Source organism: Peromyscus californicus, unplaced genomic scaffold (assembly GCF_007827085.1).
Source record: "Peromyscus californicus insignis strain IS unplaced genomic scaffold, ASM782708v3 Scaffold_16__1_contigs__length_79575227, whole genome shotgun sequence".
In the NCBI taxonomy this organism is placed as follows: domain Eukaryota; kingdom Metazoa; phylum Chordata; class Mammalia; order Rodentia; family Cricetidae; genus Peromyscus; species Peromyscus californicus.
This window is the reverse complement of record NW_026294458.1, coordinates 11123442-11138228: the sequence shown is the minus strand read 5'-3', so window position 1 is coordinate 11138228 and position 14787 is coordinate 11123442. Positions and strand designations below refer to the sequence as shown.

The following is a 14787-nucleotide window of genomic DNA, read 5'->3' as shown; positions in this document are numbered from 1 at the left end:
AGCTACATATAAGTTGGAAGCTAGCCAGGCAGATTAGGCCCTATTTCAGGGCGGGGAAATCCAGTTCCTTTTATAGTTATCGAAAAACGTATCTGTTTATCTACTTCCAATTTCAAGTTTTTTTTTGGAAGAGACACTGTATTTTGGACTATGATTTAAAAATGGATACAGTCCACTGTGGTGAGAAAGTCATGGTAACAGGAGTGTGAGGCAGCTGGGCACCTTGCATTTGCCCTGTGGGGAGCAAGACCAACCCAAGACTGTCTCAGAGGTCCCGATGAAAGGACAGAGGGAATATTAGTTCTGTGTCCTTGCTCAGGAGTGGACAAGGCAAGGCCAGTCTAGGGCTAAAGCCAGCGCCTCCCGAGAGTCAAGGATGCCGTTTCTGGGGACCTGCCTCTCCTCACAGGCAGTGGTTATCAGTCCCGAGGCAGCTGTAGCTGAGGTACCCTGTGTTCTCTGTCAACACTGTCTTAGCTCTCTGCTGACCTTGGCCATTTCCTCCCACAATAGTCTAAAGGATGTTATTTTTCTTAATAAACTTGCTTTGCATAAGTCATTGGCTTATTGAGATCTCCTGGTCCCAGCTAATGTTTCCTCTTCTTTATTTCTCAACCCTGGTCCTCCCACTCAGTACCTCGCTGTTCAGGACCCTTATTCAGGACCCTTATTCCTATGGGGGGGCATGCTGCATTAATTCACTTTATTTTTACTTATCTTTGGAAAACAATGTTTAAACACAGTGAACAAAGCCAACAAGAAAATAAACCGTTTTTAGTTCATTAATCAACCAACATTCTGTTCTCCATTCACCCTTCAAGAATAACAGCTTCTCTCAAACCTTACTCCCTTTCGTTTGGCTTTGATTTTGCCTGTTTGTTTGTTTGCCTGCTTTTTAAATCAGGGTCTCATATAGCAGAGGCTGGCCTTGAACTTACTATGTAGCAGAGGCTGGGCTTGAGCTCCTTATCCAACTGCCCCAGCCACCCAAATTCTGGGATTACAGGTGTAAACCACCAAGCCCAGCACAGGAATGGTTTCTCCAAACAGCCTAGAGCCGAACCCAATTCTTCATGCCTAACAACTGAATTTATTGCTCTAGTATCTCCATTTATACTGGCAGATTTTATAAGGCATCAGCTTCCCTTGAGTCCTTACATACATCACTCTGCCACTTCATAGATTATGCAAATCTCCTCATTTACATTTTCCATCAGGACCAGCATTCTTTTCAAAGATCAGACTTCTTCCACACTACCAAACAAAAAGCACAGTCTAGGGAAAACATCCATTTATACATTAACATTTTGTTTCTTTAGTTCTTTGAGATGAAGTCTCATGTAACCCAGAATTGATTACGTAGCAGAGGCTAGCCTTGAACTTCTGATCCTCCTGCCTCCACCTCCCAAGTGCTGAGATTACAGGTGTGGGCCACTACCACTGCCTAGAATTTCGTACTAGAAATAAAAATATTAGAAATAAACCAGGTGTGATGGTGTATGCCTTTAATATCAGCACTCGGGAGGCAGAGGCAGGGAGTTCTGTGAGTTTGAGACCAGCCTGGTCTACAGAGTGAGTTCCAGGACAGTCAGGGATACATAGAGAAAACCTGTCTCAAAAAAACAAAACAACAACAAAAACAATTAGAAATAAACAAATAAATACATACTAAATAAATAGTATGAACTATTTTACTGGAGAACTTTGTAATTAAAGCAAAATATACATACAGCAAATAATATAAGTGTTAATTACATTTTTTATGTTTTTTTATTTATGTGCTTGTGTGTGTCTATATGCATGTATGCCACTTATGTGCAGGTACCCAGAGAGACCAGAGGAGGGGTCAGATCCTCTGGACACCAAGTTACAAGCGGTTATGGGCTTCCGGATATAGGTGCTCGTAATAAAACCCAGGTCCTCTGGAAGAGCAGCCAGTGTTCTTAACTGCTGAGCCATCTCTCCAGCCCCAAGTATTAATTTTTTAAATTCAAAGTGTATTATTATTATTAGTGTATCTGTATATACACTATATGTATGCATGTGTGTTTGTATTATGTGTTACAGATGTGTTTGCTAGGCTTGTACCACCAGCACTTCCCGATGAGCCATCCTGCCAGCCCCAGATGACCCCATGTCAGCACCCGGGAAGGTGTCCCTGTGACACTGCCCAATCGGGAGCTCCTTGACAGCAACTAGCAGACTGCTCCCTAAAGTAAAGCGTTATCTCCTCCTATGGCCCGTATCTGATTTCCATACAAACGGACCACTTGAGCTCTTCGGCTTCATACCTGAGAGGTTCATTCACGTTTCTGCATACAGCAAAGGCGTAATTTGGTTTTTGCTGGTGCTGGGACTGAACCTGTGACCTCATGTGCACATGTTCTGCTACTGACATACACCCCAGCCAATAGTGCGCTCTTTTTTTAGTATTATGTAGTTTTCAGTTTTATGAACATATTATAATCTACTTATTTAACCTAATTTTGATAGAGTTTGAGGTAGTTTATATTATTTGGCTATTAATAATAAAACTGTCATGAATATTTTCATGTGTTATTATGGATATGTGCCTTTATTTTAGGTATTTTTTTTATATACATATATATTGATGGTTATTGTTCTGTGACTGGTATTTTCTACTGATAAACTGCTTTCAGCATTTCTTAGCATTGCTTATTTTAGGCCCTGAACCTCTTAAAACATTGCTAATTTAGTAGCTAAATAAATAAAACTCCAAACGTAACCACTCCATGCTTCCCCACAGCCTAACTCTACTGTAAAGTAAAATGCGTTATAGGACAGTGGGAAGAGCCCTGAGCGGCGGGGTGTCCTGGTCCTCTGAACAAGCCATCTCTTTTTTTTTTTTTTTTTTTTTTTTTTTTTGGTTTTTCGAGACAGGGTTTCTCTGTGTAGCTTTGCGCCTTTCCTGGGACTCACTTGGTAGCCCAGGCTGGCCTCGAACTCATAGAGATCCACCTGGCTCTGCCTCCCGAGTGCTGGGATTAAAGGCGTGCGCCACCACCGCCCGGCAACAAGCCATCTCTTAAAGCCCACCTTGTCTTAGTATCTACAGTTCCTTTAGGTTGGCCACGAAGTCACTGTCATTCATGGCATGGACAGCGCTGTGACTCCCAGGTTCTAGTCCTAGCATCCTCTAAGAACAAGAATAAAAATAGCAAGTACCTATAGTTGAAAGGCGGGAGGCCGTCTGCAGACCGTGACGTCAGGGGAGTCCCATCTTGGTCATGGTAGAATGCAAAAAGCCCAGCAGAGAAGCCCTGGAAGAAGAATTCAAAGCGTCCTACAGTAGAATGTGAAGTCCGAGCACAGATAGCAGCATTCGCCATCAAGGAGGTGATGACATCAGCCACAAGGGTACCATGCAGCTCGGCAGACTCCAACTCAATAGCAAGTAAGAGAGCTGTATTTACGGTTTAAAACACTGAACTACTTGCTGTAAACATTTTAAAGATTATTTTTATTTTCACTCATGTGCATCTGTGTGAACATATCCGTGTCTGTGTGGGTGCTCTCAGGGGCCAGAAGAGGGTGCTAGATGCCGTGGAGCTGGAGTTAGGGGTGGTTGCAATCTGCCCCACATGGGTGTTAGGAACTGAAGTTGGCTCTTCTGAAAGAGCAGTATGTATTCTTAGGGTCACCTTTCCAGCTCACTGACGAAAATGCTTTCATACAAGATCTTCTAAAGTACATTACATATTTTAAACTTGCTTTCAGGCTATACATATAAATGCTATGTTATCATGATACCTCGAGGCACATGCTACAGAGCACAGGGAATTATACTTTTGAATTCATCTGTGTGGTTTTACGGATATTTTAGTATTTTTCCTTGTTAGAGACCCTATCATGTATCATTTCCAAATGTGGCACAAAAGCTAAAAATACAAAACTGGCACAGTGAATTGCTGGACCAACCCCCACCACACCAGTGGCCTTTATTTCTAAATATCAGACTCAAAGAGAGGAAAACATAAGAAAAAGTTGTTATCCATTTTATACCAAACACAACCTAAGGCACCACGGACAATAATAACAAGGACATCTTTGGGCAAGGACATCTTCACCCCAATCTACTAAGTGCCAAAACTGCAGCTACTATACTGAAAACTATCAACAATGCTGAATGGTGTAGGGAGCTGGGGATCAAGTATATTCCTAATTGCATCTATAAAAGATCAACATCTAAGCCTCAAATTGGCACTATCTCCACTTATCTGTGTGTGTGTGTGTGTGTGTGTGTGTGTGTGTGTGTGTGTGTGTGTGTCAGCTAGGCATGTAGCCAGTTGGCAGAATGGCTGTCTAGTGTGTGTGAAGTCCTGGACTTAATCCCCAGCACTGCAAACACCGGGTACACGCTTGTAATCATGGCCTCAACCTTACAGCAATCCTCCCGCCTTCGCATCTCAAATGTTTGAATTACAGGTCTGAGCCACCACATCTGGCCCAAAGATGCTTCTCTTCAGAAGTCAAACATCTCTTCAAAAGTCCTACTTACTCAGTGGAAATGTTTGTTTAATTATAATTATACCAGATAGCAAAACTCAATCTACCATCCTGACCGTTAAGCATTCCTATTGACAGAAACATGATTAACCAGGTTTTGCCAACATGGACCTAAGGATTCACATACCATTTAAAACATGTATTAAGACAACAGAATAAACAACAAATCTGAAGCAAAGGACAGAGCTAATGGCATTTACCAGGGCATGAATGATCTCATGTTTCACTGTGGACAGCATCCCAATGAACTCTTGCGGTTGGGTGGAGATCATATTTGGACACAGGTTAGCATATCCTGCTATCGGCCTGTTAAAATAAACATGACATTTCTCACTATATTCCAGAGTAGTATTTACAATATTTGCTAACCTATACTTCTCTATGAAAGACTGCCCAAGAACATTTGTTTACTATCAAGTACAATTTTATAGCTAAGTCTAACACTTTCTACTGTCAGGACCCATACATACGCTTTGCTTTCCAATGGCATGGAAAAGCAACACCTGTTCTTGGAGGGCTGTGGGGGCTTCATGGGGGCTCCACAGGGCTCAGCACCCTGAGTAATTACCACCATGTATCCCGCTGTCTTTCAAAGCTGTGGCAAACAGACAATGTGAAAGAATCCAAACTGTTCCCTCTACCCTCGCTTCAACAGTTTACTGTGGAAATACCATAAATCCCACTAAGTTCTAGCTGCCTATTTATAATAAACATTTGTCCTACTGAAATAGCTGGAATTGCAGGCCTTGTTTAAAGGAGCTTCAGGCAGGAACGTGTCCACAGGGCTTTTCTCTAACATGAACTTCCAACCCCTCCACCTCTCTTTTCTTCCTTGTTTTCTGGCTGAACTCAGGGCCCCACACATGCTAAGCAGGCACCCTGACACTAAGCTACAGCCCCACCATTTATTTTCTCCCATTTTGATACAGGATCTTGCTAAATTGCCTATGCTAACCCAGGCATGGTAGTACATGTCTGTAATTCTAGCACTTGGGAAGCAGAAGCAGGAAGAGCACTTTGATTCAAGGCTAGCCTGGAATCTACATGGTGAGTTTCATGGCAGCCAGGTCTACACAGCAAGATGCTTTCAAAAACAAACAAACAACAACAAACTAACCTTAAACTTTGAATTTGCCTGAACCAGCCTTCCAAGCAGCAGAGACTGCAAGCATGCACCTCTCTCCACCCCAGAGGGTCCCCTACCTCTTTATTTGGTTAAAGCCTATCACTGCTCAGGCTGCAGCTAAAATTTTACCTCTTTAAAAGAGGTAAAGATGTTCCTTCCCAAATCAAGTGAAATGATATTCCTTGTAATTCTTTCCCTTTCTTCTATGCTACAGGATCCTGAATGAAGTATGTACCACATTTTCAAACAGCATGCTTCCTTGTAGGTCTAGTTGGCCATTATTATCCTTATACAACTTGTAAACCGCAGGAGGCGAGCACACAGGTCTGTTTTATTTATCTTCTTTGTTGGCAGCATAATCAGACAGTCATGGGCACGCAGTCACACAATATGGAATTCTCTAGACTTGGAATAACTGGTTGGCTGTGGCGCACAAACCTTTGTAATCTCAGCACTTGGGAGTGAGGAGCAGGAGGATAAGGAATTCAAGGTCTTCCTCGGTCAAGCCCTACAGTGAATGAGTTCCAGGCCAGGTTGGACTACAGGAGACCGTATCTCATGGGGTGGGGGCAGAACTACAGATAGGGTACAGCCCTTTGTTCCATGTCAACATTCTCAAAAGAAACCACATCTTCTCCTGGTGTGATCAGTTCCACATTCACTGGTACAAAGACCATTTATTCTTTTGCCTATTCATCCATACCAAATGTGAACCAAACATTAAAGTGCCACAACAAATAAAGAGCAGTATAACAAAATGAAAGACCCCTCTCAGTTACAGGACTCATCTGTCTGACTCCTACACCTGATCCTCTCAGCAGAAGACAAGCAGATCCAGTAGATGTTTTCAGCATCATGAGACACAAAATGAGATAACCAATGTAGATTCAGTCAACCTGGGATTTCTATATCCTTCCCCTCACTCATCCAGGCAAGTCACCTTGATCTTATAATAAAGTTTAACACAGCTTTTATAAACGTTTTTAAAAGCTCACAGTATAAAAGAATATGCTCAAACGATGTAGAAATCTATAGAGGGCTGGAGAGATGGCTCAGCACTTGAGAGCATGAGCCGCTCTTCAAGGGGACCTGGTTCAATTCCTAGCACCCACACGGCGGCTCATAACTTGCCTGTAACTCTGCAGCCACACAGCAAATAAGTGGTGCTGAGACATATATGCAAACAAAACACCCATATACATAAAATAAAAACAAACCTTTTTTTGAAAAGAACTATATAAAGAAGATAGTGTCCTTGTTAACCCCCCCACCCCACCTCTTCTTATGTCCAACATCAGAGGCAACTACTATTGTCAACTATACTGTGTATGCTATTTTCTTTTCTTTTGGTTTTTTTGAGACAGGGTTTCTCTGTGTAGTTTTGGTGCCTGTCCTGGAACTCGATTTGTAGACCAGGTTGGCCTCGAACTCACAGAGATCCGCCTGCCTCTGCCTCTGGGATTAAAGGTGTGCGCCACCACTGTCTGGCCAGTGTATGCTATTTTCAAGCCATTTTAGTTTGCCCAAAACTTAACAGTTTTCTCTGTCACCTCTAACGTGGGACATTCAGTGCTACAGCCAGGACAATCCTAAACAAAATGCGATGACTGGAAATTCTGTCTTTCTGAGTTTTTTTCTTAGAACGTCCAAATACACATAGGTACTGTTTTTGCAATGTTCTTTCAACACTTTATATAAAAAGTGTGATTTTGTGTGTATGCAACTGATACAGTTTAGTTCAAATTGAGGAAAAGAACTATGATTTTGTAGCACTAACAAGTCAAAGTGTATTTCTCAAAAATAGTCCACTGCCAGGAGGTGGTAGCACACGCCTTTGATACCAGCACTTGGGAGGTAGAGGCAGGAGGATCTCTGGGAGTTCGAGGGCAGCCTGGGCTACAGAGTAAGATCCAGGAGTTGAAGTTCCAGGAATTACAGGCATGCACCATCACCCTCCGGCTAAATTTACCTTTATTATTTTTAGATTTCTTTGTTTTTAATTTTATGTGTGAGTGTTCTGCCTGCATGTATGTATGTGCACATGTGTGCCTGGTGTCTGCAGAGGTCTAAAGTTACCTGATCTCGTAGAACTGGAGTTAGGGATGGTTTTGAACCACCATGTGGGTGCTAGGAACTGAACCTGTGTCCTCTGCAAGAGCAAGAGCTCTTGATTCCTGAGGCATCGCTCCAACCCTGTATTTTCTAGTTGGACGTAGATGTGTCTGAGTGTGGGTTTGTGCACGTGAGTGCAGTACTCCCGGAGGACAGAAGAGGGGCATCAGGTCCCTTTGGAACCAGAGGGTCACACACAGGCAGCTGTGAGTTGGCCTGGTGCTGGTGCTGGAGATGGAACTGGAGCCCTTTGGGAAAGCAGCTTATGCTCTCAGCCACCCAGTCATATCTCCAGCCCCCTTACCTTATGTTTGCTGGATTCTCTGTAACAGCAGTGAGAAGAAACAGTCACACCATAGTGACTCACTGCTTTTCACAAAACATGCTCACTTTCTCAGACCCTTCAGGAACCTGTAATCCTGGCACTCCAGAAGCTAAGGCAAGAGGATCACTAAAAGTTCAAGGACAACCGGAGGCTACTTAGCAATACCCCAGCTCAAAAATAAATGAATACATAAATATAAGAAAGAAAGAAAAGATAAACAACCCTCTAAAGTCACTGAGTCTTGATAGGTAGACGCAATGGTCATGGATGCACATGAATCAAACATGCTAACTTCTGGATGTCACACCGTAACACTCTTAAGTCTGTGGTTCTCAACCTCCCTAAGGCTGCGACCCTTTAATACAGCTCCTCATGTTGCTGTGACCCCAACCAGAAAATTATTTTTATTGCTACTTCATAACTGTAATTTTGCTACTGTTATGAATTATAATGTAAATATTTTTGGAGCTGGAGGTTTGCCAGAGGGGTCGAGACCCACAGGCTGAGAATCACTGCTCTAAGTCATGTGAGAGTTACTACTTCCTGTAACTAGTTTTCTGGTGTGTGACAGGCAATCTTTTGCACATATAATACAAATAAAATACTAGAATATTCTTATATTCTTTTTTTTTTTAAGATTTATTTATTTATTATGTATACAGTGTTCTGCCTGCACACATCCCTGCAGGCCAGAAGAGGGCGCCAGATCTCATTGCAGATGGTTGTGAGCCACCATGTGGGTGCTGGGAATTGAACTCAGGACCTCTGGAAGAGCAGTCAGTGCTCTTAACCTCTGAGCCATCTCTCCAGACCCAGGTGCTTTGCTTCTTTAGCCCCATAGCCAAATCTACCTGTGTAGTGTAAACTATGGGCATGACCATGGGTAGGACTTAATGACCAATTCTATTCTTTTTTTTTTTTTTTTTTTTGGTTTTTCGAGACAGGGTTTCTCTGTGTAGCTTTGCGCCTTTCCTGGAACTCGCTTTGGAGACCAGGCTGGCCTCGAACTCACAGAGATCCGCCTGGCTCTCCCTCCCGAGTGCTGGGATTAAAGGCGTGCGCCACCACCGCCCGGCCAATTCTATTCTTAATCACAAGTAATTAAAGAAAAATCCCACATGAGAATAATAGCTCATAAACAAACCCAGGACCTCTGGAAGAGCAGTTGGTACTCTTAACCACTGAGCCATCTCTCCAGCACATATTCTTATATTCTTACAGCATAAGATGTTAAAGGTAAAAATTTAAAGTCCAAATTGTTTCCTTGAGAGGAATTAACATGACAATAAAATTCTCAGTCTTTTGTGTTTTGTTTTTTTAATGAGAAATTCTCTCTTGATAGTAGATTTTTTTTTTTTCTTGGAGTTTTTGGGAAACTTTTTTTTTTTTTTTTTTTTAGGCAAAGAGAGCCTGAGAGATGGCTCAGCAGTTAAGAGCACTGACTGCTCTTCCAGAGAACCCGGGTTTGATTCCCAGCACCCACATGGTGGCTCACAATTGCCTGTGACTCCAAATTCAGGGAATCCTCCTCAAGCTCCTGCACACATGTGGTGTACACACCCACACCCACACACCTACACACCCTCTTCAGGTACACATACATACCCACAAAGAATACTTTTTTTTTTTTTTTTTTAAGAAAAGAGGAAAAGGTCAAAGGAAGTTTTTTACTTTCTTTCCTCTAACAACTTATTTCTTAATCCTAGAAGCCACTGAGCAGATGCACTAATGCATTCTGGGAAGCAGCCTCAGAGCGAAGCTTACCTGTCCATTTTCGCCTCCTGCTGACAATAGGCTGCATAAGAGATGATGTTTTCATGGCTGCATCTCTCAGTGGCCAGAGCGCCGACGTAGAGAACGAAGTCTGCATCCTGGACGCCCTCGTGGTCCAGAGCACCCACGGCTCCGCAGGGCCACTGGCCCTCTCGGCAGACCCTGCATTGCTGGGCGCACAGGTGAACAGGAAGGCAGACACTGAGTTAGCGGAGTGACACCATCAGGCCACTACAGACTCAGATACACATTACTTAACTCTCATTTATTCCCCCTAAACTCTCACCCAAATAGGGAACTGGGCAGGTATGGTTTGCAAACGTACAGTCCCTGTACTTGGGAGGCTGGGGCAGGAGGATCCCTTGAACCCATACCAAACAATGAGGCAAGATTTCTAGCTCATAAACAAAACAAAGGGACCACAAATCCCACCTCTTTTTCTCTGTTCTATTCTTACCTCTTCTGAATTTATTTCACTAAAATTTTTACTTGATACAAATGATCATAAATTTATACTCAACGAAAGCAAATGACTGCCATTTATAAAGGTCAGCAAACTAGGATGCAGAGAAAAAGAAACAGAAATGGTTTTTAAATCCTGAAACCAAGCTGGGCGTAGTGATGCAATCCTTTGGTCACAGCACTTGGGAGGCAGAGGCAGGCAGAGCTCTGTGAGTTCGAGGACAACCTGGTCTACATAGGGAGTTCCAGGACAGCCACAGCTACATCGTGAGACCTCATCTCTGAAAACAAATAAACAAACAAAAAAACCCAAACCAAAACAAACCAACAAAAAACAACCCTAAAACTAGTGTGCTGGTTACTTCTAAATGTCAACTTGCCACACCCTAGAATCCCAGGAGAAGGGAGCTTCAAATTAGGGGTGGCCTAGATCATGCCGGCCTGAGGGCATGTCTGTGGGAGGTTGTCTTGATTTTTAACTAATGTAGGGGGCCCAGTCCACTGCGGGTGGTGCCATCCCTAAGCAGGTGGTCCTGAACTGTAAGTAAGCTTGAGTAGAAGACAGCTAGCAAGCGGCATCCTCGGTTCCTGCTGTGGTTCCTAGAACACCAGCCAGTCTGTCTTTAAAGTGGCTGCCTTGACGTCCCTTAACGATGGCCTATAACTGGAACTGTAGGCTGAAAGAAACCCTTTTCTCCCCAAAGTCACTTTTGGTCAGGCATTTGTCACAGCGACACTCCGTGAAGGGGCTTTCCTACACACACTCACACCCGCACTTTGCTGTACTGGGAATGGAACACATGGGAGGCAGCGCTCTACCACCGACTTATGTCATATACAAAATTTTTGCAACTTCTTTTGGATATGATTATTTCAAATCTAATTAATTAAAACTTTCAACCTAATGGAAAGTAGTTCCCATTATAAAGAAAATTTGGGCTCGAACTCAAGAGATTTGCCTGCCTCTGCCTCCCGAGTGCTGGGATTAAAGGGGTGCGCCACCACCGCCCAGCAGCAAATGTTTTTAACCATTGAGCTGTCTCCCCAGCTCCTCTCCCAACCCCATCACATGCAGCTCGTAATGGAAACCATCAGAGGCGGGAGAGATGACTCAGTCAGGGGCATCAAGGACAGCTCTTGCAGAGGACCAAGTTCAGTTCTTAGCACTCCCGTTAGGCTGCTCACATCTGCCTGAAAGTCCAGTTCCAGGGAATCTGACTTCTCTGACCTCCATTGGCACCAACACTCATAGGCTCATAAATATAAGCATATGTTTATTATTAATTAAAAATAGAAGTTTTTTAAAAAGAAAGAAAACCAGGGCTGGAGAGATGCTCAAAGGTTAAGAACACTGGCTGTTCTTCCAGAGGACCTGGGTTTGATTCTTGGAACCCACAGAGCAGCTCACAACTGTCTGTAACTCCAGTTACAGGGGATCTGATGCCCTCTTCTGGCCTCTCCAGGCACTGCACACACACAGTGCACAGATAATCATGCAGGCAAATCGGCCATACACACAAAATGAGAAACATAAATAAAAGAAAAAAAATTAGCATTTTGAACTCTACCTCGATTGTTTAGTGTGCATATTCCTCTAGATACTCCTTTTTCTGATTTCTTTTGCTTTTTGAAATAAGTCTTGCTATGTAGCCCAGGCTGAAACCAAACAGGGGACTCTCCTGCCTCTGCCCTCCAAGTGCTGAGATTATAGATATTACTATCACACCTGGATCACTGTATAGGGGTTTTGTTTTGTTTTTGCAAATGTACATCTGTACTTTTCAGATAAACAAGCTAACTAGACCTACTGAGTCCAATCTTTCTTTTTTCAGTTAAGAGCTTAAATATCTCTTCAAGTCAGTACAGAAATTGACTTCATTTTTAGCAGTTCCATTTTATAGCTACACTATAATTTAATAACCTAAATAGGTCTATTTATAGTTTCATAAAGAACACTCCTGAACACATATTATACAATTACTATTATGTCTTTTTTGAAACAGAATCCTGCAATGTTGCCCCAGCTGGTCTTGACTTATAGGCCCAAGTGATCCTCTTACTTCAGTATATCTGGAGGTTTATGACACTGGACCTGGGCAGCTGCTAGTATTATTTATGGACTGAAGTTTGAACTTCAGTTGAAGCTGAGAGTTTATATTTTAGGAGACATTAAATTGCCCTTTTAAAATGCTAAAAGAAATGTTCCTGAAAAACAAAACAACAACAACAAAGATCAAGTTTTCAACTAAGCTGCTGCAGCAAACCCAGGCACAAATGTGGATGGGCCAAAGCAAAGCTCCAATGAGCTTGCAAAGCCGAGAAGGAATAAGGCCCGAATCATAACTGGGACTAGCTGTTGGGAGAAAACGGCGTCTCGGGGTGGGAGAGTACTGGCCTAGCATGCAGAGGCGCCAGTTCACTCCAGAGCAGCGCAAACAAACGAACAAACCAACGTACAAACAAACCAACAGTTACTGTGCCTTCTGTTGCCTGGAAACTCCCCCGCTCAGAGAGACCGGGAACCTCCCGTTTACACTCCAGAATGGAAAGCCCCTGCTGAGTGCAGGGAGACTGACCTGGAGATGCTCCTCCGGCACTATAACGGGACCACACTTGGTATGTACCGCACACTCCCCAGTACAGTATCTGTGTGGATCATTTTCCTTCCGCAGGTACTGGTTTGTTGCACATTGCCTTTGGGTTATTCATACATCAAAGGAAGAGAACAGTTCACAGCAGTTAACACACAGCCACACGCTGGCAGCCATGTGCGTTGCCTGCCACCTAGTACTTCTCCCCCATCACGGACCCTAACTCTCTGAACCATAGGCCCCAAATGAGCCCTGCCTTCATCATGGCGTTTTATCACAGCAACAGAAAAGCCACGAATACACCCCTCTATTACTTCATTAAGAATGGTTATTATTTAACTAGGCAGACAGTTCACCAAGAGACTTCGGGTTTACAGGGAGTCCTCTTGACTTGGGTTATCAAACACCTCACAAAGCAAACACCACAACCACATGGAGGAGGAGTGGAGACATGAACAGCTTATAACAGGAAGGCAGGGAAAGGGGGGTCACTCAGCAGGTGCTTTTTCAACCCCTTTTAAATATCTTGCAGTTTTGTTTCTAAAAACACATGTAATAAAATTCCACTATAAAGTTCACACACTGTCATATGGTAGAACGGGGAGTTCACAGAGCTAACTGGATGGAGGAAATGGTCACTGTCTGACGTCACATACCTGCTCAGTAAGATCCTGCCGGCAGGTCGACGAACCTGAAATGTTTTCTCTAAGTAAGAAATAGCTTGCGGGAAAAGTTTGTTCTAAATAAAACAGAAAAATCTAGTTAGAATCACAGTCATGGGAGACAGTGTGTTTAAGGAAACAAGCATGGAATATTAACGGTTATAAGGACCGAGGAAGAAAACTCCTAGGATTCGGGAATGCAGACACCTGACCAAGGTCGTGTGGCAGCAGAGAGCGCGAATCCAGGAGGGAAAGATGGCTCGTTTTTCTAGTGGAGTTTGGAAGCAGGGCACTAAGCAGATCCCAGCTCCAACTTAACCACTCCAGAAACATAATCTCAACTACTGATGACTGAGACCATTAATGAAGATGTATACTCCAACTATTAGTGATTATTTCAAATGTGAGGTCGACTTAGATTCTAGTATTAAGGTGGCTTCTTATGTAAAAGCTCATTAAGTTCTGTGGGCCATAGAGAGCTGGCTTAATACGGACTGTGAGACCCCTTGGACAGTTAAAAAATCTGATGAGGGCTGGCGAGACTGCTCAGCAGGCAAAGGCATTTGGTGTGTAACACTGATGACCCCAGTTCCATCCCAGGAGCCCATAGTGGGCGGGGGAGATCAAACTCTGAAAGCTGTCCTCTGACCTCTAACTGTGCCTGTGTGTATATACACACTCGTGTGTACACACACACACACACACACACACACACACACACACACACAGCTTGATGAGATGGACTCTATTTAAAAAAACCTCTGAGGCTGTGAGATGGCTCAGTTTTAAGGGCGTGTGCCAATAAAGCCTGACCCCTGATGAACTCAGTTCAATCTTGGGAACCTATGAAGGAATGAGAACCACTTCTGAAGTTAGCCTCTGACCTCTGCATGTGCACCCATACTCACATCACACACATACACAGTAATAATGATAAGAATAATGCCTCTGCCATGTCACACTGTCACGTCGGCTAATCCTTAGGAAAAAGAACACTCTTATGAAGAGAATGGTGTTCTCAATGTTCTGCAAAAATTGTCCTTTGCACCCTATCCTCAGCATGCTTTGATCCCCCCAAAACTTGACAGACTGAGAAAAAAAAAAAGAATATTGATTTAATATCAAATTATAAAATGACTAATTTAATATCAAGGTCCAACAAACTTTTGCTAAGCATATCACAAAATTCCTTTATTAAAATGAAAAATA

General features: G+C 43.2%; 1 protein-coding gene across 1 annotated transcript in view; it reads right to left on the bottom strand.

The window, feature by feature from the left end:
- Positions 1-14787, bottom strand: part of Lmln (leishmanolysin like peptidase) — a 57547-nt gene that overhangs the window by 36092 nt on the left and 6668 nt on the right. The window contains exons 2-6 of the mRNA XM_052739899.1: positions 13573-13655; positions 12902-13019; positions 9855-10033; positions 4728-4833; positions 3187-3281 (exon numbers count right to left, since the gene is read on the bottom strand). Of these exons, the coding sequence (XP_052595859.1) occupies positions 3187-3281; positions 4728-4833; positions 9855-10033; positions 12902-13019; positions 13573-13655 (581 nt within the window). The remainder of the gene's footprint in view (positions 1-3186; positions 3282-4727; positions 4834-9854; positions 10034-12901; positions 13020-13572; positions 13656-14787) is intronic.